Source organism: Anticarsia gemmatalis, chromosome 10 (genome assembly GCF_050436995.1).
Source record: "Anticarsia gemmatalis isolate Benzon Research Colony breed Stoneville strain chromosome 10, ilAntGemm2 primary, whole genome shotgun sequence".
NCBI lineage: Eukaryota > Metazoa > Arthropoda > Insecta > Lepidoptera > Erebidae > Anticarsia > Anticarsia gemmatalis.
The window spans coordinates 6,696,285-6,721,373 of record NC_134754.1 but is presented as its reverse complement, the minus strand read 5'-3'; the positions used below and the strand labels follow the sequence as shown (position 1 = coordinate 6,721,373).

The 25,089-nt window shown below is 35.9% G+C and overlaps 1 protein-coding gene and 1 long non-coding RNA gene across 2 annotated transcripts; one reads left to right on the top strand and one right to left on the bottom strand.

Annotated features, from left to right (window-relative positions):
* Positions 1–606: 606 nt before the first annotated feature.
* On the top strand, positions 607–19,413 carry LOC142976021 (uncharacterized). The gene is made up of 3 exons (XR_012959638.1): positions 607–984; positions 15,935–16,098; positions 19,286–19,413. It is a non-coding gene; the product is annotated as an uncharacterized LOC142976021 (long non-coding RNA).
* Positions 11,819–24,850, bottom strand: Diap2 (Death-associated inhibitor of apoptosis 2). The gene is made up of 11 exons (XM_076119200.1): positions 24,055–24,850; positions 22,737–22,882; positions 21,990–22,124; positions 21,032–21,236; positions 19,272–19,484; positions 19,082–19,141; positions 18,657–18,759; positions 18,179–18,326; positions 17,421–17,706; positions 15,932–16,060; positions 11,819–15,545 (listed from the first exon to the last, which is right to left on the bottom strand). Exons 1-10 carry the CDS (start codon positions 24,466–24,468, stop codon positions 15,938–15,940), a joined length of 1,833 nt encoding a protein of 610 aa, XP_075975315.1. The 5' UTR covers positions 24,469–24,850; the 3' UTR covers positions 11,819–15,545; positions 15,932–15,937.
* Positions 24,851–25,089: the final 239 nt, after the last annotated feature.

Genomic DNA, 25,089 nt, shown 5'->3' with positions numbered 1-25,089 from the left:
AGAACGACAAAAAATCCTATTAATATTCTTTAGCGCTATAAAAATCTCTAATAAACAATTTAACAAGTATTGTCGCTTTGTTCTATTTGTTCTTGCAAACTTATTATTCTATTCGATATTTACACGCTCATTCATACTTCATACAAGCGCGGTGCGACTCGAAAAGTAGATGGCCTGACGCGTGACGCCGCGACCGCGCGTGGATGTTACATAGATGGGATGCGACAAAATGAATGCTAAGTAATTCTCCGGGGATAATGAATTATGATAAGTTAGTTTCTCTGATAAGAATATTAATGGATATTGATTGTTATCATTGTTATGTACCTACATTTTTTATGGTTTAATTAAATAAACGTTTCGTGTTTATTTTATTTACTTTAATCTGATTTTATGTTATTAAATATCAAAGTAGGTATTTTAAACTTACATCAATAATGTTTGTAATGTTATTCGGTATTTGAATAAAACTACAATGCAACGAGTAACAACTGTGACAAATAAAAATAGTACCTAATGCCACATCAATATTTTATTGAATCTAATCTCTCGCTGGGATCCTAACTCGTCGCTCGTCACCAAATCGGCGGCGCGCGCGTGGACGGCGCGGAGGGAGCGGGTGGCGCGGGCGAGGGGCGGCGCGAGTGAGCGGAGAGGCGCCCGCGCCGGCGGCTCTCTTTGATAGTTCGAGCAATTCGCTCGCGGAAGACGGAAGCTCTTCACCGGTGTCGTTCGTTATGTCCTATTCGTCGTGTCGTGTGTGAACTGTTGTTTATTATTGCTTGTTATTGTTTCGGTTTTGAGTTGTTAGTGTTTTTATTGTTATTATTTTTGTTGTTATTGTTTTCGAAGTGCAGTTGTGTTCGTAAATAGGAAGAAATGTTGATGTGCTATGTATGGTGAAGCACGTGGAAGTGCACGGCGTGCTCTGCACCTGTACGTCCGGATCCAAAGGTACCTACTCAAACTGTCGCCATACACCAGGTAATTGCGTGTTGATAGACATTGATAACAATTTGTTTTAGCACTTTCTTATTATTTGTTACATTTTGCTATTATTGTTTGATTTCACGTAAGCCAAGTAGGTATCTACCTACTTACAATTTTACTATGAGCTATTGTAACATACGAGCGTACTTACGATACCTACCATAAACGATACATAAGATTGTTATCTAATAATACATACTAGTGAGCGCATAGACGTGGTGGTACGCGTACGTACCGCTGATTGTTGGCAGCTCCTCGCATGATCAATTATTGTATCAACCACATTGTAAAACTTTTGGCGATTGAAAAGAGTGGCCGTGAGTTTCTCGCTAGCTCTTCTCATAAGGCTCTACCCCCTTTCCGAGCTAGTGGTAGATTCAGTAATTGTAACGACTATCGTAAGTGTCAATATTTGACCTAAATGAATAAATGATTTGATTTTGATTTTGATACCTACGACGCGTTGCGACATGTCGTCGCTCAGCGCGCCGCCGCCGCCAGAAATCTCGTAGGCATGCGCGGAGATATATCGCGTTGTTCACTATACATTGAATGCTCAAAAATGACTAACTCGGGAACCAATCATTTCCGAGAAAAATGGTTGAAGTAAATTTCGCGCATTTAGTGTCACAAAATTAACACTGAAGTTTTTGGTTAACCGTCGTTTACACCCTGTATAACATATTTCTTTTAATAAAACGACGTAGGTATTTAATGTAATCTGATAAACGTTTTGATAAATTCTAAGAATAAAAATAAAATTTGTGTCACACAATAATAATTGCACTTTAGATTACGATCACAATACTTACACATGAAATCTACAATTAGCTCTGTGACTAACTGTCCTTATATTCCACTTTGTCTTTATTGCCTTGATACATTGCGGTGCTAATCACTGGACATGTAGATTTCTTCAAAAATATGAAAGAGGCAAGAACGTTTCCGAAGAGGCACTGAGGACTGGCTGAAGTTGAGACGTAAAATTACAAAGTCACGTTGGGATTCTGAGTAATACATATGCTTACCCATTAGTTTCAGGAGGAGATATAAGGAGGCTCAGATCCATTTCATCACCGATCACCATCTACACACAAATCCCCGGACTTAAGACCCAAAATTAAAAAAAGAAAACCATAAGTTCATAGCCATTTTTTCGAGCAACCAACTTTTCCGAAACGGTTAAAATTATAGATTATTTCAAATATTTACTTTGTACGAAGGTTACAGAACGAAGGATAGAACAAAGGTTGTTTTAAGTTGAACTGAATAAGAGACAAGCATTTAAAATTCCAGGACACACTCATCCTTTAAAAAAATACTTCTTGGAGCCGCTACTGTGTTATTACTGAACCGCTTACTGAAGACAGTCACTCACAGTATACTGTAGGCTTCGAGTTGAGGAGTGTCATAGACTTATCAGCAAGGGCGTAGCCAAGTACTTCTTCGTACGTAAGTAGTTTCTGACTCATTGAGTATGTAACATCTCTTCACGTTAATATAAGCTTGTACATAGCGATAACGAGTTGTTATAGTGAGGACAGTCCTCGCTAGGTAACCCTTTAGTTCGGTTGCTTGCCGTTTCACTTTTGATACAGCTGTAGAGTAAAGAACTGTGTACTACTACGCGCTACTTACGCACGAAAAGAAGAAGTCGTCTCTACCAATTAATAAAAAATGCTACGTGCATAACTTACCCGAACACGCAGGAAGAGGGGTATGGAATATATTAGCTTTTTACTATTAAAAACGATAGTCCCACATAATACGAACGTATTGCCATGCACCTGGCACGTTACCAAATTTGGGGCAACTGTTCAGAAATTACAAGAACCGATAGAACTTTACCAAATTTCGGATAACTATTGAGAAATTAGGAAAATCCGATAGCACTAATTTCAGACAACTACTGAGAATTTAGAAAAGTAACACTTTACTCATCCTGGGAATCGAACCATGTGATCAGCAGCCGTAGTCCCAGAGCACAGAGGCAGTCAAAGCAATGCTAATGAAGTCAAAAAGGTCGTGACTGGTAATATGTCGGGTCGAGTCCTTAAACGAAGTGGACTTGTACATCCCTTGTGTGTATTGTACGTGGCTGTGAATCAGCGCGTGACTGCCCAAGCAGCCGCGCGGCGCGTGCGCAGAACACTACACATTGTTCCAACTAAAATACAATAGCTGATGTCATACAATAACGTGATGTGTTTTAAGGGCATGTGAGTATCATACTAAGGCTTACCACCGTCTTGGACCAGTTTTTGAACAAAAGTTTAACATTTGCGATGATACCATAAATAATGCGCTACAAGTTATTTAAATGTTAAATTATGTCTCAGTCTGTTCTCACGTTCCTTTTTCTTCTTTTTTCAGTTTGAATAGGATCCAGTTGCTTTTCCCGGGTTATATTTTTCATCTACACTTACTATTGGATAACAAATAATTTTAACATTAAAAACGGAATCTCTCTTAATTGGTGTCTTCATAATTTTAGCCATTTTTTCGTTCACGTTAGTTAAAAAATGGCAAAAATATACGATCAAATGTGGCGCTAGTCAGAGAGAGCGTTCTCTATCTTATTTTATAAGTTGTAAAGACATAATTATAATTACATGTAACATTATAATTATATGTTATCGGCGTAACTTTAGGCTGGGAACGCCTTAGGGGAATTCCTAGCTATAATTAAACACAAGAGGGAAAACCATAGAATAACGACCATTTATACAAATGATTGCATGGCATACAGCATGACCGCAACGGACTCTACCTACGAGCGGTATGACCAGTAGCAAATGGAACTTATGTGCTCATTCGATAGCGCGGTTATCGAATGACCCAATGTGACTTGCGATAGCCCGTCAACGCAAATGCATAATATTTACCATTTAAACAATAAAATATCGCGCAAAGTACACAGTTCACCACTCCTAGCCAAATTAATATGTGCACTACAAAAATATATTACACAATGAGAAAATGTTAGCCCGCGTGCGGTCGGTTATGTCATATTTTCCTGACATATATCACGATTAACCACAAGGATTATTCATTATTTATCTCAAATAGTGTTTACTATTCCCGAGTTTTCCAGGACAGTCCCGGTTTTAACTTTGCACTACGTCCTCCCACGGCTCCCACCCAATTTTTATTTTATCATTTTAATCAAGTTGTGCCTAAATGCAGCAACAATATAGGTAGGTAAGGTACCTATAAGAAATCTAACAAAACAAGAAATCCAAAAAATATGAATCCCGTCTTACAGATACGTCAATAATCCTTCTTAAGGATTAAGATTTCTTTAGTTAGTTTCGTAATAGTGTACTTATATTAAATCTGCGTTTACTTAAGATCCGACACATGGAATAGCAAAGCTACGAAACTGTTTTTGTACCAATGCTATGAAGATCTGAGAAATACATATTAATGACATGATAATTCAGTGGGATTGCTTTGCTAATCAATGAGTCGGACAGATTCAAATCATGAGACACACGTGTCACATGGTCCTAGTCCACCTGCGTCTTAACGTGTATACAAACAAATGCACTACGCAAAAGTCACCTACCTGCATACACATCAACTTGAGTGCGATGTCCCTCATCAGAAGTGATTAATATAATTTTTAACGCCTTATTTAAAGTGCATTTTGGAGGTGGTTCGGAAACATTAATAACGTCTCCTTAGTTTATTTTCGCAGCCAGTTTCATAAAATCCAGCATCGTTTTAGTAACCAAGAGAGTGCACAATACACAGATTCAGTCATTTTTCTCTCTCTCCCATAGCCCGGTGGGATGTGATTCCAGCCGGTGCGAAGGCTTAGGATTGAAAGCTTTACGTGCTCTCCGAGGCACTAATACGTCAATTTCATAACTCTGGGCAATTCACTAAAAGTTTCTTAGCAGAAAAACTCATGAGCAAGTTTTTGTCCTAGCCCAGGATTTGAACCAGAGACCTAAACACGGTAGTCGCATTCAAACTACCATGAACGCAAATTGCTCTGTAGCTTATGGTACTAAAATGACACATGTGAGGCAGCGACATCTTTATTGCCTTCTTATTGTATTCTGTCGAAAACGGACCGATCAATTTAGGTACCAATCTCTTCTTTAAAAAATATATTCCTATAGTTACAATTTGTCACCAGCTCACAATCATACCGCAAAAGGATGTGGTGTTCACCTAATCTCCATTGTTAAAAGTTATGTAGGTAACATGAAAACCCTGTTAGGTACCAAAACTTATCATATGGTTTATTTTTTATTCAAACATTAATGACTACACTTAATAAATGAATCATAAAATTTATAACAGCCAACAGTTATATACATAAAATGCTGTAAAATTATAATACAATCAGAACCTCATTACCTAGTTTTTCAGCAATCGTTACCAATATCGACTGTAATCGAAAATCTGTTTAGTAGCCACATTGAAAACTGACTTCCTACGTGGCGCAGTGGTTTAGGCCGCCACGCCGATACCACTGCGTCGGGAGGTCGTAGGTTCGATTCCCACACGGAACAATTATTTGTGCGATCCACAAATAATTGTTTCGGGTCTGGTTGTACTTTGTGTCCGTTGTTTGTATGTTTGTAAAAGTCCCCGCGACACAAGAACAATTCTTAGTGCGGGAGTAGTCTTAAAAAAAAAATGTTTTTGTCTGTTTAGTTTCCTTCCTCGGAACTTACACACATATAATAATATACTAAAAAATAAATTAAGCAATAAGTTTCTTTTTTCAGAAGTTCGTGCTCGATACGAATGCTTTACTAGGCATGTATGATGGTATCCAATGTTCGTAATGCAAGAGCACAAACGTTCTAAATTAAAAGGTGTGCAAAAATGTATGTATACTATGTATAGATTAGTTTGTTTAACTCTAACTACTTTCTAGTGCTAAAATATGTCCTTACTAATGACTTTTAATGCAATTTTCCATTGCGATGTTATTATCTGGCGCTATATTTGCCGACATTTTATTATTATCGTGAAAACAAACACTTGAAATTAAGTGTTTGTGTTGATAGGTCCAGCCTTGTCAACGTGATTGATTAGATTATTACACCTGGGTGATACTTATCATCACTTAACTCTTTTATTACACGACTGTAAAGAGAGGATTATGTGTTTCTTCTGGCATTGTTTTCATCAAACTTCACTCCCATTATTCTTGCGCGGAGTTCAGTTTGTTTCCCATATCCCCATCTATCTATCTATCTATATATAAAAATGAATTGCTGTTCGTTAGTCTCGCTAAAACTCGTGAACGGCTAGACGGATTTGGCTAATTTTGGTCTTGAATTATTTATGGAAGTCCAGAGAAGGTGTAAAAGGTGAATAAATTTCGAAAATGCGCGGTATTAAATAAAATCAAAAAAGCGTGAGCGGATCTGCGCGGGTCAGCTAGTAGAAAATAATTTTAAAGGATCAGCTATGTCAATTAAAAACGACTTGTTTGCAAAGCAATTATCAACTGTCTAACAACCTATCCTGTTTACTTTACTCCTCTTGATTCGCAATCTTCATAAAGCGGGTAACATGAGCTCATAATACTTACTTTGTTGCTGCATTTATTGCAATTAATGATTCTATCGGTGACACCTACACGGGTCAATTATGCTGTGAAACATCTATACTAATATTATAAAGCTGAAGAGTTTGTTTGTTTGAACGCGCTTATCTCAGAAACTACTGGTTCGATTTGAAAAAATCTTTCAGTGTTAGATAGGGATTTATCGAGGAAGACCATAGGCTATATATTATCACGCTACGAACAATAGGAGCAGAGTACTAGTAAAAAATGTTACAATAACGAAGAAAATTATGACCCATTCTCTCTCATGTGACGCAAGCGAAGTAACGCGGGTCAGCTAGTTTAACATAAAGCCAAGATCACAGGATTAACCAGTATTCTAGATTTCTAACCAACGTCATTCAATACAACTCATGGCCTCATCCAGGTCAGGGCAACGTGAGGTCAATCGCTCTGCCCTAAATAAAACTCTTTTGTTCTATTTTATTGCCGCCATTACGAACGAGTGGGCTTGAATTATGAACATTTATAGTAATTCGATCAATTGGATGTGATAACCTTATTCTCTGTTTAATTTGGTTAAAGGTATATAATGGTATCAATCAAGAACGCGATAAAAAAATAATTTATAAGATTTAGATAATTAGTGATTACCTATTTAGTCGAACTCTCGGGGACTTTCAATCATAGTTTTTTTAATGTCATTATTTTTTTTAAATGAGGAACAGTGTAATAAGCTGTGCCTATAAAATATATTTGGTTGGTGACGTTCAAACTAATTATTGTGTCTACTTACATATTATAATGATGTGATGCAGTATAAGGCATACTCTGTAGGTAGAGTAGGTACTTAGGCAGGAACGAAAGGCGCAGTGTGCACAATGCGAGTGGGTCGCGACTTAAGGCGGGCAAGCCAAGGAAGGAGTGCCGTGACTCACGCCGGTGGCGCCCACGCCTTAAACTCGAATTCTTAAAGATAGATGGAGCCAAGCTTCATGATTCTATTGCCCAAGAATTTGTTATAATATAAATCAATAATGTTGATGTAGGTGCATAAATGCCACTAGGTATCCTATTTCTAGTTCCAATTAATTGCTTGGGTTTTACACACACTGAGCTCAAGCATCATTTATGAACTGGAATCGTGTATGCCTAGTATTGCCTATGTTTCTGAGTGACTTCCACTGAAACTAGTTTTTTATCTGTTTAGTTTCCTTGCAGCCTGCGGAGCAAGTTATGGCGGTGTCACGGTAATTCATACTTGTGTAACAAGTCATCCCATAAACTGAGAGTATTAGATTTAAATTTTAATTCACAAAGTGTGACGGTCGCGCCGGCGCCATCGATTCGCTATGCGCCCACGTCTTTCTAACAATTGTGAAGGTAAGGGCGGTGACCACACATGTCGACGCGGAATCGGCTTGAACCAATCAGGTAATGGTTATTCGTTATTGGCTGAAGCCGCGCGACTTGTGACACGTATGAAGCTGATCGCTGCGGTCGTCAAAACTGTCGAGCAATGCAGATTTGTCCGTTAAAGACTGTAGTTATTAGATAAATAATAAAAAACCGGGCGTTTTGACGCTCTCCCTCTTAAGTGTGGTCACACCCTTAGACTATTTATCATTTTAATTCTAAGTTTATCGAGTCAAATTGCTGAGTAAGTACCTACCATGGATAAAGTTACATATAGTTTTACTTAGGTACTTCGTTAAATAAAATGCATTCGCCAAATTAAAGCATGTTAATAATACAGACCATAAAAATAAATCAATAAATAGTTAACTATACAATTTATAAACGAATATATTTTTAAATACAAATTAAGATGGCTAGTCTTTGTTCTAACAAAGACTTGCTAAGAATTTTCTTAGGCAGTCAGCCAGTTAACTTTGAAAATGACTGCACAAAAAGTGGACACGGGCTCCCAATAAATGCAAAAAATCGAAATAAATATAAATTCAGGTTACGTGCGCGAGAGTGCAGTTGGACGGCAGAGTGCAGCGCGCATGCGCCGGGCACGTGATCAAGCGCAGCAGCCTTGCAAGGACGTTACGTCTATGCACCGGCAAACTATCGTTAATTAATTCCACCTTCACGCTGACTCACCGACTAGCATCAGTGCCTATGTTTAAGTACGTACACCATGAAAATCTGCGCATAATGCCACAACTACGAATTTAGCGACATCTGTTGTTGACAATTTGAACTTCTTTTTTTTTCGATTATAAGGGCCTTGACACATGAGCGGTTGTAGAACCGCTACGGCAAGCAGGGCTTAAAACGGTTGAAATATAAAGGGTAAATTAACGCGGTGTTTTCATTATAACAAAGCTTTCCAAGATAATAAACTATAACTAGGTACCTACTTATTATATCTGTTTAGCTGGGGTTGATTTATTTTGTTATTCTGCAAAAATCACAGAACTTGTCAGTTGCGGAAAAAATACGGAAAATACCTAGTAAAACATTTATCTCGTAGGTAATCACTCAAAACGTGAGAGGTAAGAGGAAAAATCTAAAGAAACATAAATAACTATTAAACTAACGAGTTTTGCACACCTGTTTCATAAATAAAATATAAAAGTTCCATAAAAGAAATAATGAAATTCGCCGAATTTTATGGCGACTTTTCCGTAATGTTCGGTACCAGTGACCTTATCTCTACGGTCATTTGGTACTTTGGCACTTAAATCGTTTGATCAACGGTTACGACCTTTATACCTTTTTTTTTCATAAAAGAAAAAGAATACCGACTTAGTCATTGACTGACACTTAATGGCATCTCTTTCTCACAAAGTTTTATTACAAAATGAAGGCAAGTGCAGTTTGTTATTTTCATTTGTGACTAACTGACCCGCGCAACTTCGCTTGCGTCACATAAGAGAGAATGGGTAAAAATTTTCCCCGTTTTTGTAACATTTTTTATTGGTACTCTGCTCCTATTGGTCGTGGCGTGATGATATATAGCCTATAACTTTCCTCGCTAAATGGACTATCTAACACTGAAAGAATTTTTCAAATCGGACCCGTAGTTCCTGAGATTAGCGCGTTCAAACAAACAAACAAACAAACAAACAAACAAACTCTTCAGCTTTATAATATTAGTATAGATTTTTCGAACAAAAAATCTATTTCCGCATGTGCTTAGGAAAAATAGGCATCTTTTATGGATGGAACTTTTAGGCGACTCAAAAATGATGTTGGTAACTAGTAGGTACCTACTGCTAAAAAACCGTCTATAGTGGAGCATTCATCGACAATTTAACGAGGCCAGAAAGCTATAAGTCTTTCCTGGTCAAAGCTCAAAAGGAAATACACACACGTTATGTGCTTCTGAGAAATGTTGACTCACTAAAGTACCAGGCATACCGAATCGCCGATTGCTATGCAACGCTAGTTTCATAACCTTTTTAGTATTCAACCAACATAATTTCTTCAGTTTATTTCCAATTACAGCAGATGCATAGAATAGAAAATAACGATGACTTATTAGGTAAATAAAACTGTGACGTCATACTTACGTCACGCTAAAGTTATGTCACGAAATGTTCTTAAACCTGATTTCGAACGTCCAGTGTGAGTTGAACATACCGGTTCTCGTTACCAAAGTAAAGCAGTGATGAGTGCAAAGAGCTAACTTATATCTCCAAATGCAAGGAATTTTGCAGATATTATTGATAACTAATAAATAAATACGTTAGCTATATTCAGGCATTAAAGACTTCTTTCAAAACAAAGTCTTGTTGGACAAAGAAACAAGTTCAAATGAACTTTGATCGTATCAACGGCTCCACGCGGCATTTTGCTAGATGTCTTTGCGTCAGTACGTTTTTTCGTTACAAACAAATATTAAAAAAAATACTTCTTACCAAGTGCTTTAGTCTAGTTCAATCCAAATCCTATTTAAAACTCACAAATGTCGATGTCGAAATAAGCCTCTTGTTGATCTAACTCCTGATCCAAATAGATTCTATTAGTGTAGACACGTCTTCATCAATGCAATTTTTATCTGCAATTTTGAAACAAATTGGAACATTCTAGAGAAACAATGCAAAATGCAATTTTAACGTGAGTTGTGATAGCATTATCAGTGAAAAGCTATAAATAAAGAGTACAGTACATATTGTGTTGTTGTCGGTACCCACATTTTACTTAGTTATGTCCTTACAAGTAAAATATTAGTTATAAACACAGGGGACAAAAATCACACGATATTTTAACCTTCAACGGTTAGTTTGAAAAGTACAAAGCTCCAAATACATACAAAAAGAATTGATAGGCCTTGAAAATCTTAAAGTGAAGTACAGTATTTAAGAGACTACAACGCCATCTATCGAGCGTAACGCCATTTACAATCAAGTTTTTTTAATGAGTTCAGTATCTTTTTCGGAATCAACTACGGATTTTAAAAATCATCATTAATAATCACTACTGTTGAAAGATATTGTCAATTCTAATAAGTTTTTAGAGCTATAGGTACCATAAATAGGTGATATTTAAGCAATATGAATGGACTCTACCCTTTGCAACAAAAAAAAGTATTCAAAAAGCGTAAAGCAGATCGACATGGTATTAATAAACTCTTAAGTTAGTGTCCTTTTTCAGCTTCAACTGCGCGTCTCAATTATTCCAGCTTAAGGTGTTAAAAAGACGAATCCTCTGACAAAGTAAGACGTCCAGAAATCTGAATCAACATATTCTGGCGTAGTTCTCCCGTGAATCATCGCGCGCAGCGTTTGGTTGTGAAGGTACGCGACTTTCGCATATTAATATTGTTCCAAATGCGTCGTGTCGTCGGTTGGCGTCGTCTGCGCTATTTGCGTGTGCGGCGCGACGCTATTCCCGGCCAGACGCCCGCCGCGGCGCCGGATCATGCATAGCGAACTCCTTAACACGCACTTCACCTTTATTCCAAAAAAACTCGCCTTTGATCTAACAAAACAAACAATGATTCGCGCCGCAACTTTGATTGTTAGCGCATCTGGTTCACTGATATTTATAGATGATTACTAATCAGTCTTTCCCATTATTGATTATAGATAGATACAGACAAGATTGAGTTCACGTTCTAAATATACATAAATTAAAAAGTATTTTTCAATCTGGCAACACTGGTCTTTTAGAACTTTGACAGACTACTACCATAGCTTGTACAATAGTTCTATATATTCTATGATACGATATATTTCAAGAATTATAGCTCAACAGTAAGCTAAAAAAGTGACTACTATTAGGTTCACGAAAGCACGTTCATTTAAAATAGAAATTATAAATAAATTAACAAACAAGTAAGGTTTTAAACCAATGTATTTGAATACCATGATGTTAAAAAAGGGAACCGCCTTACAATCTAAACTACATACAACGTAACAATATCCATTACATATTTGAAGTAATATATTACTATAGTAAACGGCGCTTACACACAACTCTTACTGGTAGTGACTACAAAGGCCTAAGGTTTTACTAATCGTTACGACATGCAAAACCAAACACTGTAGGCACCATTACAAAGGCTTGCTTCACACCAAAGTTAACTGGTATTATTTGATAGAAATACTTAAACAAAAATAAATCACCAAATGTACGCGCATTACTTCTCGATAACTAAATTGGATAATTCTTTTTCTTATATGTTTGTAACTGTCGGGACAAAGTGTGTATGGGATCGATGGGATCAAAATTCCCACGACAATGGAATCATCGGGATAAAATTGTACTATACTCAGACGAAGTCGGGCTATTCCGCAAGTTTAGAATAAATTAGCATTTTTAGCAACATAAAGACTTAATGATCTCATCAAACGGATTTCAAACGTAGGTATTACTCGTTATAAAAATAGGTGGCTGACCCAAACTTGTATGCTTTGTCAAGTGCAAACATATTAAAAGAAAAACAAATGAATCAACATGTGGTCTTAGCAATATAACATGCTTAAAATCAGTATGGAAACTCCGAACAAATGTTTGAAACATGACAAACTTACAATATACTAGCTACAGCCGGCGACATCGTCCACGTGAAAGGATTTTTCGGGATAAAAGTATCTATGATAATCCTTTAATATTGGCTCCAAAGGCTGGCATTTATAATATTAATATAGATTACTATACCTAACCACGAAGCGGTTTTTAACTACATATATTGCAAAATACGTTTTTAGATAATATACATAAATATTAATAAGTTTGATTTTTGTCAGATTGTCTAATATTTCTGCAATGATTGTAACCAATAGATTTACTGTGAAGTTAGTCTTTAGGTGAGCTAGAGATAGGCAGTATATTTTATTATGTCATCATGTATACTGCGTAATTCTAGAAAGTTCTACATCGACAATTTATTATGACTCTAGGAATTAGTATGTCAACAGGGTTTTCCCTTCAGTTATTACAAGTAATTACCACCAAGTATTGACATAGCACGATAGTGGCTGCGGATCAAGAGGGCTTTTACCAGCTTATTTTGTTACATTTTCTATAACAGCGAATAATTCGCTTTTTATATAGTTCGTTTAGTACTTTACTTTGTCACGAATGGGAACAACCATAAAATATTGAATAATAAAATATTGTGAATTACCGTGATTCAATTCAACCGCACTGATATTGGAACCAAAACGTAATTCTTATTTACAAGTATTCATAAAGGTCATTCGTTAGAATGTTTAAAACATTTTTATTTTTATAAGAAACAACTTTTGTTTAAGTACATTTATCCAAAATCATTGTCCATAATAACCTGCAGTACTTAATATAACATCGCATTTAATATAATTTTAATACACTGAAAATATATGAGTTTTAGCAAGCAAATTAGTTAAATAATCTACTTAAAACAGAGATTTAAATGACTATTTAATTATAAACATTCAGTAAAACAATTTTCAATGATTTGTATTTGATTTCTCATTCGATTTTCATTGTTCTGAATTGAATGATAGATTTCATTGAATATCCTGGAATTCTAGGATTTAATGCACAACTATTATATAGTTTATGGAGAAGTGTTCAGGTCGGCGGATGTCGACCGTGCACCTAATTTACGACTACCTTACGTGCCCGTTTAAACTGTTACGTTGGTGTGAAGCAAGTCAATACTGTTGTAACATCAGATCGTTTTATCACTATAAACTACGCACTTTTACTTCTACATTATATGACGAGAAGGCGAGACGTTTGTAGAACACAGTATTACAATGACATCAGCCTTCTCTTGTACCACAGCCTACAAACAACTATACACAATGAAAAATAAATTAACTGTATGCATCACTGCATTATTCTCTTAATTCAGTATAAAACTTATCGGCTCATATCTCATAATTCCACGAGTTTCAAACGACATATTCAAATTAATTAACGATTCAAGGCTAAAATTAAAATTTTATTAAAACGATAAAACATGTTCCGACTTGTCGAAATATTCAATTTTTTTCCTTATTTTGTAGTTGTACTACGGAATTTGATTAGTTTTAAAAATAACAATCGTAATTCATTTGATATCATTAACAATTTCGTTTTGGGGGTTGCCAACATTTTTGCGGATACGTAATGAAAATATTAGATAAAATTAATACATTGATAAGTTTACTTACTATATTTTTTTGGTATAGTAATAGTTACTTTTGCACCCATCAGGCTTAAAACTGCGTAAAGCGGACGCCTGCGCGGTCTTATACAAAAGTACCCGTCGCGTAGGCACCCGTCATGGAAAACCGAACTCTCGGTGCCCGCCTCTACAAAGGCAAGTGTGGGCACTCGCTGAGCTCAGCGCTTTAAACAAGAAACACTGTAACAGTCCGGCCCCAGCGACGGGCACCATTCGGTCCCATGGAAATCGTCCGTGTGCACATACGCGTATGTAAGTACGTGTTCAAGCTACATGTGCAAGTCGCGGGCGTCTGTTTAACGTAGTTTCAAGCCTCACAGTCGATGAGTTGCCTACAATAATGTGTATACGCGTCACAAACACGGGACAAATATCATTCTAATATTACTATTTCCAAATCTAGTTCAGACTAAATCTATTTAAAATATTGCTTTCATTGGTGTTTTATTGATTTAAGGTGTATATAATTTGTAAATGTAAAATGTTAATGCAAAGCTATTTTATTTTAGTAAATATTTAAAAGACTATTACGTTAAATACGTTGTATATTTTTTTTATTTTTGTAATATTTTTTTTGGATTTAATGTACGTATCTATATCAAATAACGATACAGCATTAAGTAAATGTAAATTTATTTTGATTAATAAATATCCCGATTGATTTTTTTATTATAATAATTAGCTGTGACACGAAAGTTCTTTTGTTCCGTCATGACAAGCCATTAGCTGCGATCGTAGCATGGTAAAAAATAACATTGACTTATTTTATATTGTTTCTCACTATTCTCACTATGTCAGATATTGTATTTTATATAAATAAAAAGCGTACATGTTTTGTAGGCCAATTTAAGGCTATGTTCAATGGCAAGGGCTTAAGACGCACGTTAAGTTTTTGTGTAGCGTACACGATGAAACGTAGCTAGGTGACCGAAACTATCGTTTATAAATTAATTTCTATGTAAACGATATAACTTATTGTTGAAGATGGATAGACGAAATAAAAGCACGGTTTAAGATCTCATTGACATGGTGGTCGGACGCTTAAACGAATCACATTTCTTCAATGATTTAATTTGCTGTCTATTTTCAACTTCAAAAGTATCAAACAACCTCTGTACTTTGAACAGTAAAATTATACCAACAATATGCCCGCAATTATATACGTGAAAGTAATGTTGAAAAAGTTACAATAAATGTTTTTGTTCGTAACTGCACGCGCTAAGCACTTATCATTAGAACATAGCCTTATAAGTTGTATACGTATAACTTACGAACCGTGTCTATTAAATGCTAAATGAGCTACACACCCACAACTAATTCATCGCTACTAAGTAAGGGGCTAAAGTCTTTAATCGATGACAATTTCATGTGATGACTTGTTGATACTTCACCCTGCTTGATAACCTGTAAGAAGAGAGAAAAAAGTTATTAAAATTAATTTAGCTGAAACACATGGCATAAGAATCAACGTTCATTTTGAATTGATTTTTTCTCAGTATCTTCGCAGCGATAAATCTATACAAATAAATAATAATTGTTAACCATAAAACCGAATATTTTACTACTTAAAAAAACTACTAAGCTTCTTTTGAATAAACGTAATAATTTGACAAGTGGCATCACACTGTAATATTTAAGTAACGAGTGATCAATACATTATGAAAGCAATAATTTAACGTAGTATTTAGGATATTCATTGCACCTGTTTTTTTTTTATTACCACTTAATGAAATATTAAACAAATAATGTTAAAATAGTGAGTAATAAATGTACATATATAGTTGTATTACCAGTCGTCAGGCGAGGTAAGCGCGTACGAGCGCGCGCACGGGCCCGCGGCACAGCGGACACGCGTCCAGCGCGGCCCCGCAGCGCGAGCACGACACCAGGTGCCCGCACGGCAGGAACACCACGCTCACCTGCACCACGCACACACGTATTACACTACCATTGAACGGTTTGTTCAACATTATTTTATAATCAGCCCTGTCAGCCCAGTGATGTACTGAGCTCTAGGTAGTATTTTGTTATATTCGAATCTAAGCAGAGAATATAATAGAGGGCTAATAGAACTATAATATTCTATGCTTTTAATTTATTTAAGAACAGCCTGCATGAAACTCTTCGGGCTATATGCATACTATACTTCAATAAAATAGAAAAGCACAACAGAACCTTGCCCGACCTGGGAATCGAATCAAGGACAATGTGACCGGCAGTTGCACAATCTACCAGCTCGTAGAATCAGTCAACAGCAGTAGCTTATAACAAGCGCCAAATAGCTCTGTGTCTGAATATAGGAAGCCAAGGCTAGGAAGACAATGGGCATAAGAACAAAAGACAAAAAAAAGGAGTGAGAACAAAACGACGAAGTTCATTCATTTGGCGCGTCCAACATAAGCATAACTGGTAGCTGATAGGTGAATGAAATTCGTATCGCTATCCATACAAACCACAGGCAAAAACAACTTGTTTTGCTACTTTGACTGTTTTTAGACAGTATTGGTTGAGTAAAATACCGTCATTTACACATATACATCGCACTTCGAGGTACTTAACCATAGTTCTTACGTCAATAGCTTTCCATATCTTACCAAGGAATTGTTTTGAATCATCGTAACTACTTAAAGTGATTCACAATCCTTATAATAATAGTATACTTGAACAAACATCAGGTTTTCCCTGTAGTATGAATATTTATATCTTGTTCTTTTTAGAAACAGAAGACATGTTAGGTAACTACTATAGACGTCATCGTTATGATTAACCTAATTAACATTTGGTTTTTATTCATGAGCATCAAGGACTGCTTTAATAAATGTGTGATTTCATATTCGATTACAATAAAAAGAGCGAGAGATATTTTATTTAAATGACACATATTCTAGCAAAAAAAGGTGGTTGAAGGTTGAAGGCAAATGTGTCCCCAGCTAGAGTGATTTTCATTTTGGTTATGTAAGAGATGAGGTATATAAATATATATTATTTATATTATGTAATATCTCCGTACTGGAAAGTATTAAACCTGCTGTTCAATGTCAAAATAATGACACAATATGATTCTTGTATGTAACAAAATCACAAAGTTGAGAATTTTAAATTTAAGAAGATTTTTTTCAAACCTATTGGCTATATAAGCCATCTGCGTGCGCATCAGCGCCGACTTAATTAGGAGGTGAAGTGGTCGCCATGGCCGAAATCGGTCGGATAGATATACTATAGGGGATAATAGGGAAAAATAGTACAATAATACAAAAAAATATATAAGTGGTTACTAACCTCACAATCCATGCAAACTTTACATAACCTAGCTTCCTTTAACTGTCTGTTCTCTTCTTCCAACGACAATTTCTTTTCAGGCGGCTTGACTTCGGCATCGGACCTCTCGCTCTCACTCACTCGTTCACTCGTCACTCGCTCACTGGTAGTTCTAGGGACGTTTGAGGTGTTATCACTAGGTGCTGGTGTTTGTATGTTTGTAGGTTCGGGTGATGGCGACCGTGTGGTATCGGATTGAGATCTTGCTGTGTCGGTAGAATCCTCCCATTGGCCTGATGGTATGATTCTGAAATGTTGGCAATTGTGTCATTAGGTTTATTCATTATCAAAGGTTTCCGTTGGACACTGGATATTGTCGTTTGAAAATTACGTGTGTAACTATCAAAGTAAAAATGTTTATGAAGGATGAACAGTGTCGACCGACGAATTAGACTCATACTGGCATAGTTGGGTGGGTCCATGCTGTGTGATCGCATTTAGAATGCAGCATATTATTACGTGAACTCTATAAAACTAGCATTTTGTATTTTTTTAATGACTACTTCCGCACCGGTCTCGCAATGGTAGTGGCGTAGCGACCTTTACCACCGCGACACGGAGAAAGTCAAACTACTGTATTTGTTTTTACTTTTAAGTTTTTGCTTTACAAGGAGACTAGAGAGACGCTCCCTCGTACATTGTCAAGATACGCAACAAAATACGCTCAACGCAATATTACAAAATTGGTAATACAAAAATTTTGGGTAAGTAATATGTACCCAGATCTAGGTGCGAAGTCTCTCAAGGTCTCGGCGAGTATGTCTCGCGCGAGTCGTTGCCTGCTCGGCGACACGCCCCACGGCTCCTCGTTCAGTTGGTCGTCGAGCACCGCGTCGATCAACGCTTCCGATGAATTGAATGGGACACCTGGAACATGAAAAGAATTGTTTATTACTTTTTACTCTTTTCTTTAAATATCTTTGTGGTGTGGTCGGCAGTATATACTATTTCTTTATACGGAAGATCAGGGCTTCTTTACACAGGCAATTGTATACTTAAAAGGAACGCTCTTACAATCTTGAAATTAGATTAAATTTATTCATTGTAGTAAACGATTTTTTCATACGCGAAGGTCGTCAGAGATCTCGAAAAGGACTTTTTCTCGACGTTTTCCGTCATGAAATTCTTAGTAAATTGTCAATCAGGGAGTTGTTGTCTTAAACTAGAATAGGAGTAAATACTTGTAATAATATATACCAGTTGCTCGAAGTCTCCGAGCGATCGCTCTTCGTACTCTGGCCGCGTCTAGCCCAGCACCCAACGCAGCCAACGTTATACCACTCTCCATACATTCTTCTACCTGAAATTATAACAAATAGGACATAATTTTAGAAGAAACGTCTGACTAACATTTACATTAATAGATGTAGAAAAATAACTGAAATCACGTTATTTTTCTACATCTATTAATGTAAATGTTAGTGTTATAAAATTCTGTAACATTCCGTAACTGTAACTAAATTCTACTGGATAAAATCAATTTGTTGTCATGGCAACATTTACCGCGGTTTTACTCTTTGCCCACGTCTTGTTACCACACAGATTTTAGCCATCTTAATGAAGCCTTGATATATGTATAAATTAACCTTCCTCTAAAGGATAACAAAATTGTGTAAATTTACCTGACTTTCTTGAACAGGAAAGTTGGCAGGAGTATTCCGCCGTCTCATATTATCGACATTCTGAAAAACAAAATAGATATCGTCAATCATAAACTTAAGTTAAGTTAACTTAAGTTTAACAAATATCTTAATTCATTTTCAAAGTATCGTCTAATTATAAGTAAATTATAGTTCAACTGAATGACTCAACTCTTTGATCTACAGAACTGCCAATTCTGTTATCAGCACGTCTTGACGAAGTAGTGTGATGTCCCGAGGTCCTATTGCGGCTGGTGTCAACGAACTCTTGTCCCTTTACGAGCAGCACGTAGCCGCAGTGAGGAAACCAGTGCGCGTGCTCCGACCATGGAGTGTCACCTGCCTCCCATTTGCCGAGACCACCGTCGCAGTAGAAACAACGGACCTGGAATTTATATAAATAACGTTAATACGTTGTAAGTACTTTTTTAAACTATTCGTTTGTACACATAATCGAAAATTGCTAACGGGTCTTAAAAGCCATGATAGTTTAAGATACCTTATTTGCTGCCGACGTTTCGATCGAATTGAGTTTAAGACCCGTTAGCAATTTTGAAATATGTTGTACTTAGTTACAATGATCGGAGTATGCGACTGCAGATCATGAAGTCTCGGGATCGATTCCTACATCGAAGAAAGTAATAGCTAGCTAGTTAATGAGTTCTTGGGTATTACAGGCGTGATATGTATGTGTTTCTTATTGATCATAAAACCTATGTTGATTCTAATTTCTATTAGATTGTCGTCAATAGTTGCTCGGTTTGATAACGTGCTACTTGGCAATAGATTTGCCCTCATTACACGGGACCAACTGTATAAACAACGAAAAGATGTTGTATTTTAGTAGGCACAGGTACATTTGCATAAACCTTCAAATACAAGACGCATGAAGATAAAAAAAATACAGTCGAATCGAGAACATCCTCCTTTTTTGAAGTCGGTTAAAAATTGTTCAGTATCCTGCGCACTTTACTATATTTACTTTCTTTAAATGTTTTAATAAAGAATGTGGTCTGTGAGATATAAAACTTGTTCAAATGGCTTAGAAAATATATAAAAATAACATAAAAACCCTCTGTCAATGACAAACTAGAACCTGCTTATGTCGTGTGCATCGAGGCATGAAAGCGAGATTCATTCTAGTTAGCTGTGGGACAATTTCTGCTTCATTTGTTTATACTATATTACATAATCTGTATAGTTTAATTTGACCGCTAACATGCCTCCTATCTCTGGTCTAATGAATAACACCCGTATTTTGTCCTAATCAGGTCAGCAGTTTAGTCATAGTAATTATTCCTTTACGAGTAGACCTAAATGACTTTAAAGCAAACAAAATCTATACTAATATTATAAAGCTGAAGAGTTTGTTTGTTTGTTTGTTTGTTTGTTTGAACGCGCTAATCTCAGTAACTACTGGTCCGATTTGAAAAATTCTTTCAGTGTTAGATAGCCCATTAATCAAGGAAGGCTATAGGCCATATAATTAACAATAAAACATAAACTAAATAATACATTTCTTAGTCACTATTTCATTTTATGGTAACTAGTTATTGAGTATGTATGACAAATCAATTAACTAGTTTCCGTCATACACTAATATATTGAACAAACAAACCTTAACACACTAACTTAAGGTAAATCAGGGTCAACACATTATTGACAAAATAATAATAGTTGTACATAACTAAATCATTGGTGTTTTATAACACCACCAAAATCAGGAATTCTAGAGTTTCTTAATTATGTTTTTTGACAGATTTGAATATTATTCCTCACTTTTTTTGCCTTTATTTGATCTCGAGTTTACGATAGTTCTAGTCAATATTCGACAATTAAGAATTTGATCAGGGGAACAGACTCACAATACTATGGTACTTAATCTTATCAAAACATAATCTTGCATTTCAATTACAATAATTAGTTCCTTACTTGGTCATCAGTGCCAGTATGATAGAACCCAGCTTCAGCGAGGGTCCTTGGCTCTTGATGTCGATCCGCCGGCCATCGTTCGAAGGTAGCAAGTCTTGCAGCCAGCGACGCGTACTGTGGATGTCTCGCACCACCACTCACTACTCCCAACGCACGCCACGTCCCGCCCATGTTTAGAACACGCTCATTATGCTCTGCTCCCGACCTTCGGAACAATTTCATTGAAACTTTATCCCAATTCACTAAATTTCGTACACAAAACTTTGATTTATTGCTTGATGCCTTCATATTGAACACTATTAATCTCTAAGACGTTTCATATAGATATTATCTGTTAGAACTTAATGAGTAAACAAAAACAATCTTTATATAAAACAGAACGAGATGTATCATTATAAATCGTAACATATGCAAGGCTGGTCAAACAGCGACTGAGCGATTCCGTACACAACAAAATTATAGTTGTCTTAAGTCGGTATTGTTTACCTTGTCTATTCAGAGAGTTACTGACCGCTTCCGTATCGGTGCCTTATTCACAACTTATGTAGCACATTAAAGCACAATAGGGGCAGTGTGAATTCATAATTCCATTTCAAACTTGCTAAGTACGAGCGTTAATAATCAAAATAACGGAAGTAATTTTGAAAATGAAGGTCTCTTTTTGCTATGGTTTGTTGTTAATAGAAATATATTAACTATGTAAATAATTGAGATAGATAACGCTGAGACAGGGTCACGGTAGGCCACTGCGTTGCTAATTTTAACGTAGTGCGAAATACGGCAAAAGAAAACAGTGATGTTATCACAAGATACTAATATACTTTTGCCTTATTCTCCGCTCAACTAAGGCCTGACCATGCAAGCCCATTCAACTCATTACCCTTCTGAATTCTAGTTCCATTAATTTCATTCCATGCGTGTACATTTGTACATTTTGATGACCATAACAGTTACTTACGACTGAGTCAGATTGTCTGATGACTGCGATGTCTGCACTAGCGGTGTATTGACCGTCGGCGACGTTGGTGGGGATATATTCGTAGATCGCTGAGACGCTTCCAAAGACGCAGCATGCTCACAACGGGGGAAATACCTACAAAAACAACGGTACTTTTCTCTTATCTATGTACGTATAATGTTTATCTCCGCAATCTGTGACAGATAAATGTTTAGTACACCTGTAAAGGTAAAGTTTTATTGTTTCTATTATTAGATAGTTTGTATGTCTTCTTAAGAGCGTCATTCGAACTGATTAAAGTATAAGCGGAGTGAAGTAGAGACGGCATTTCGTTTCTTTATTTCTAGGTGAAGATGAATAAGTCTATTTTGTATGTAGGTACATTGACCTTTTTGATAGGTATCTTAGCTATGCGACGCTCTACTTCTAGATAGTACTCAAATATAGTACATGTATATTGTTGTGCAATCAAATGGGTAGTTGACTGGGTTAACGAAAAATTATTAAACTTGTACTCGTACAGGGTTCATCTAAAATGTAGGCTATGTAATTTTTTTGAAATTGTAACTATTGCAGGCTGAAACATTTTATACTACTTATTTGATACCAACGAAAACACGAAACTGTGACGTCACTACACTGTATTTCTATACAAAAATGTGATTTAAACACTTTGTAAAGAGAAGCTGATTTGACTAGTAATCAAGTACCTTATTTTTGTACTACGATACAACATAATGTACTTACATTCTATGAACGTCAAGGGGAAGTCCTAGTGAGCCGAAGCGACTGAACGGCGCCAATTCTCCTCCGCACCAGGCACAACGTAAACGACCTTCGCCGGCGTGATAGAATCCAGCACTTACTAGAGCTTCACGGGACACTGAAGTATCCTGAAAATTAAAGACTTATGCAGTATACTGCTTTTTCGCTAAACCTGTTTCTGTGGACATGCTTCAGTTAGTTACAAAATGCATCTTCTAACAATGATGTTGACATATTACAAACAGAGTAAATAATTTTGATTGTTTTAACAGTGTTTAAACTGTTTGTTTGATAAGTTTTGAATGTTTACACATTTCATACAAAATTTTTGATTGATTTACAGTTGGATGGCAATCAGTACTCATATATGAATAATCTTTTTTCTATAAATAAAAAATTTAGACAAGACTGTATTGCATACAAAATTAAAATGTCTTTATTCAAGGACTTAATAATGTGCTTTGATTTCCATACAAAAACAGTAGGTACCTATTAAGTATAAGTTTGGTGCATATTTATCATAGAATAAAAAAAAGTATTATGAAACACTATGTAACAGTTACCTACATGATAATTAAATAACTATTGCATCATACATAAGTGCAGCTACTTCACATGAAAATGACATTCAATATTTAAAATGAAACTTTATGCTCAGTGACTTTTGGGAAATTTGCCAACCAGTAATTGATTCTACTGAACAATTGCTATTTCATTATAATGCATGAGTAATCATGTGTACAATTCATTATGTATTAATTACTTCTATGAATAATACATGGATTATACAGAACTTGTTTCAAAGTATAAATAACAGAACAATGTAGGCCAGATTAAAACCACTGACAGTTTTGAAGATAAGGCCAAAGTTTTTAGATCTATGTTTTTTTATACCAGGCCTTTTTTTCTTTATTAAATAAAACCTTATATTACAAAAAAAAACATTACAATCATGGTTACTTATACTTTGTCAAACAAAAATATTCATAGATGCTGTATGTTTCTTGCAAAAAATGATGACCACATACCTACCTAATATTCATGAATTTAGAAATTTTCCACAAACCAACAATTTTCCAAACATAAATTAATTAAATAGATGATGATATAAGGAAATAGACATTGTGGTCTTTTATTGACCACATAAATTGAATTTCAAATGACTAAGACTTCTTACTAAAATTGAGTATTGCACTAAAATATTCCTTTAAGGTTGTATTTTACTAGTACATAGCAGGAAGAGTATTACAGTTATTACAAATAGTTACAAACTATGAGATGAGTCAAATTATTTTCTTACATCCCAATTAGCAAATGAGAGAAGTCGTAAAGCATCACTCTTATACATCTCATCCTCTTCAGTGGGTCCATATTCTTGTGCTGAATCTACTGAATCAGTGCGCCTTTCATTAGGAAGGACAACAGATCGACCATTCCCGCCTACTGATGGGCACTCCGGCCCCAGCACTAAAGGCACATTGCCAGATATTTGTGGGTTCACCATAAATGGACAGTTTGGGTCCAGGCGCCGATGTCTCCACATCACTTGGTCCCCGTAGTTCCACTGCGATATTTTACCACCACAACTGAAGCACTGCACTTCTATACCGTCACCCGTATAGAAAAATCCCGCTTTCGCTATTCTTATTGGATCTACTGGTGCTGATGTAGGCCAGTTATTAAATGTATTAAGCCTATTAATTTCATAATTCATTCTACAATAATGAGAACACAACACAAACTGAAGTAACTAAACTATAAGCTACAGGCACAAGCGAACTCTTATTTTTTACTGTTTTTGTTTTGCGAAATAAATGAACAATTAAAATATACGAATACCTAATACAACTGACGTGTTAATATCTAATATGAGACACCACAAAACAATTAATCAGACGAAGAACGTAGAATAAACAGAAGGAAATCAATATTGCACACAGATAAAGAATAAATTGTATAGCATCGCTACTCGATTTTTCGAGCTTCACAACTCCTCACAATACACACACACGTAATTAATTGACATTAATGACATTGACAATTTGACGCTGATTCTCTTTGCCAAACACAGACAACAGACTATATCTGTCTTTGAAATTCGTCTATTTTAAATTCAAAATTAATTATTATAAATTTTTATAAATTTTTGTCCCCTTGAAATTCCCTTTAAAACTAAAATAGCGACTCTGAGCTTTTGTTGGAAGATTGTTTTAACGTGGTTTCGTCGCAGTCGAAATATTGTGTCTAAAAATAAATTGTAAAAAGTTTCGCCATCGCATCGTGCATTGCCTCAAACCCTGACAATCGCCATCAAATCAAACTTGAAAAAAATGTA

What these genes read in the sequence shown, in the direction of transcription:
- Diap2 (XM_076119200.1), bottom strand. Translation starts at nt 24,468, where the DNA reads ATGAATTATGAAATTAATAGGCTTAATACATTTAATAACTGGCCTACA. An exon ending in GACTTCGCACCTAGATCTGG is followed by an intron (nt 17,707 to 18,178) that starts GTACATATTACT and finishes CCAACATTTCAG; the next exon opens with AATCATACCATCAGGCCAAT. An exon ending in AAGTTTGCATGGATTGTGAG is followed by an intron (nt 16,061 to 17,420) that starts GTTAGTAACCAC and finishes TGCGTGGTGCAG; the next exon opens with GTGAGCGTGGTGTTCCTGCC.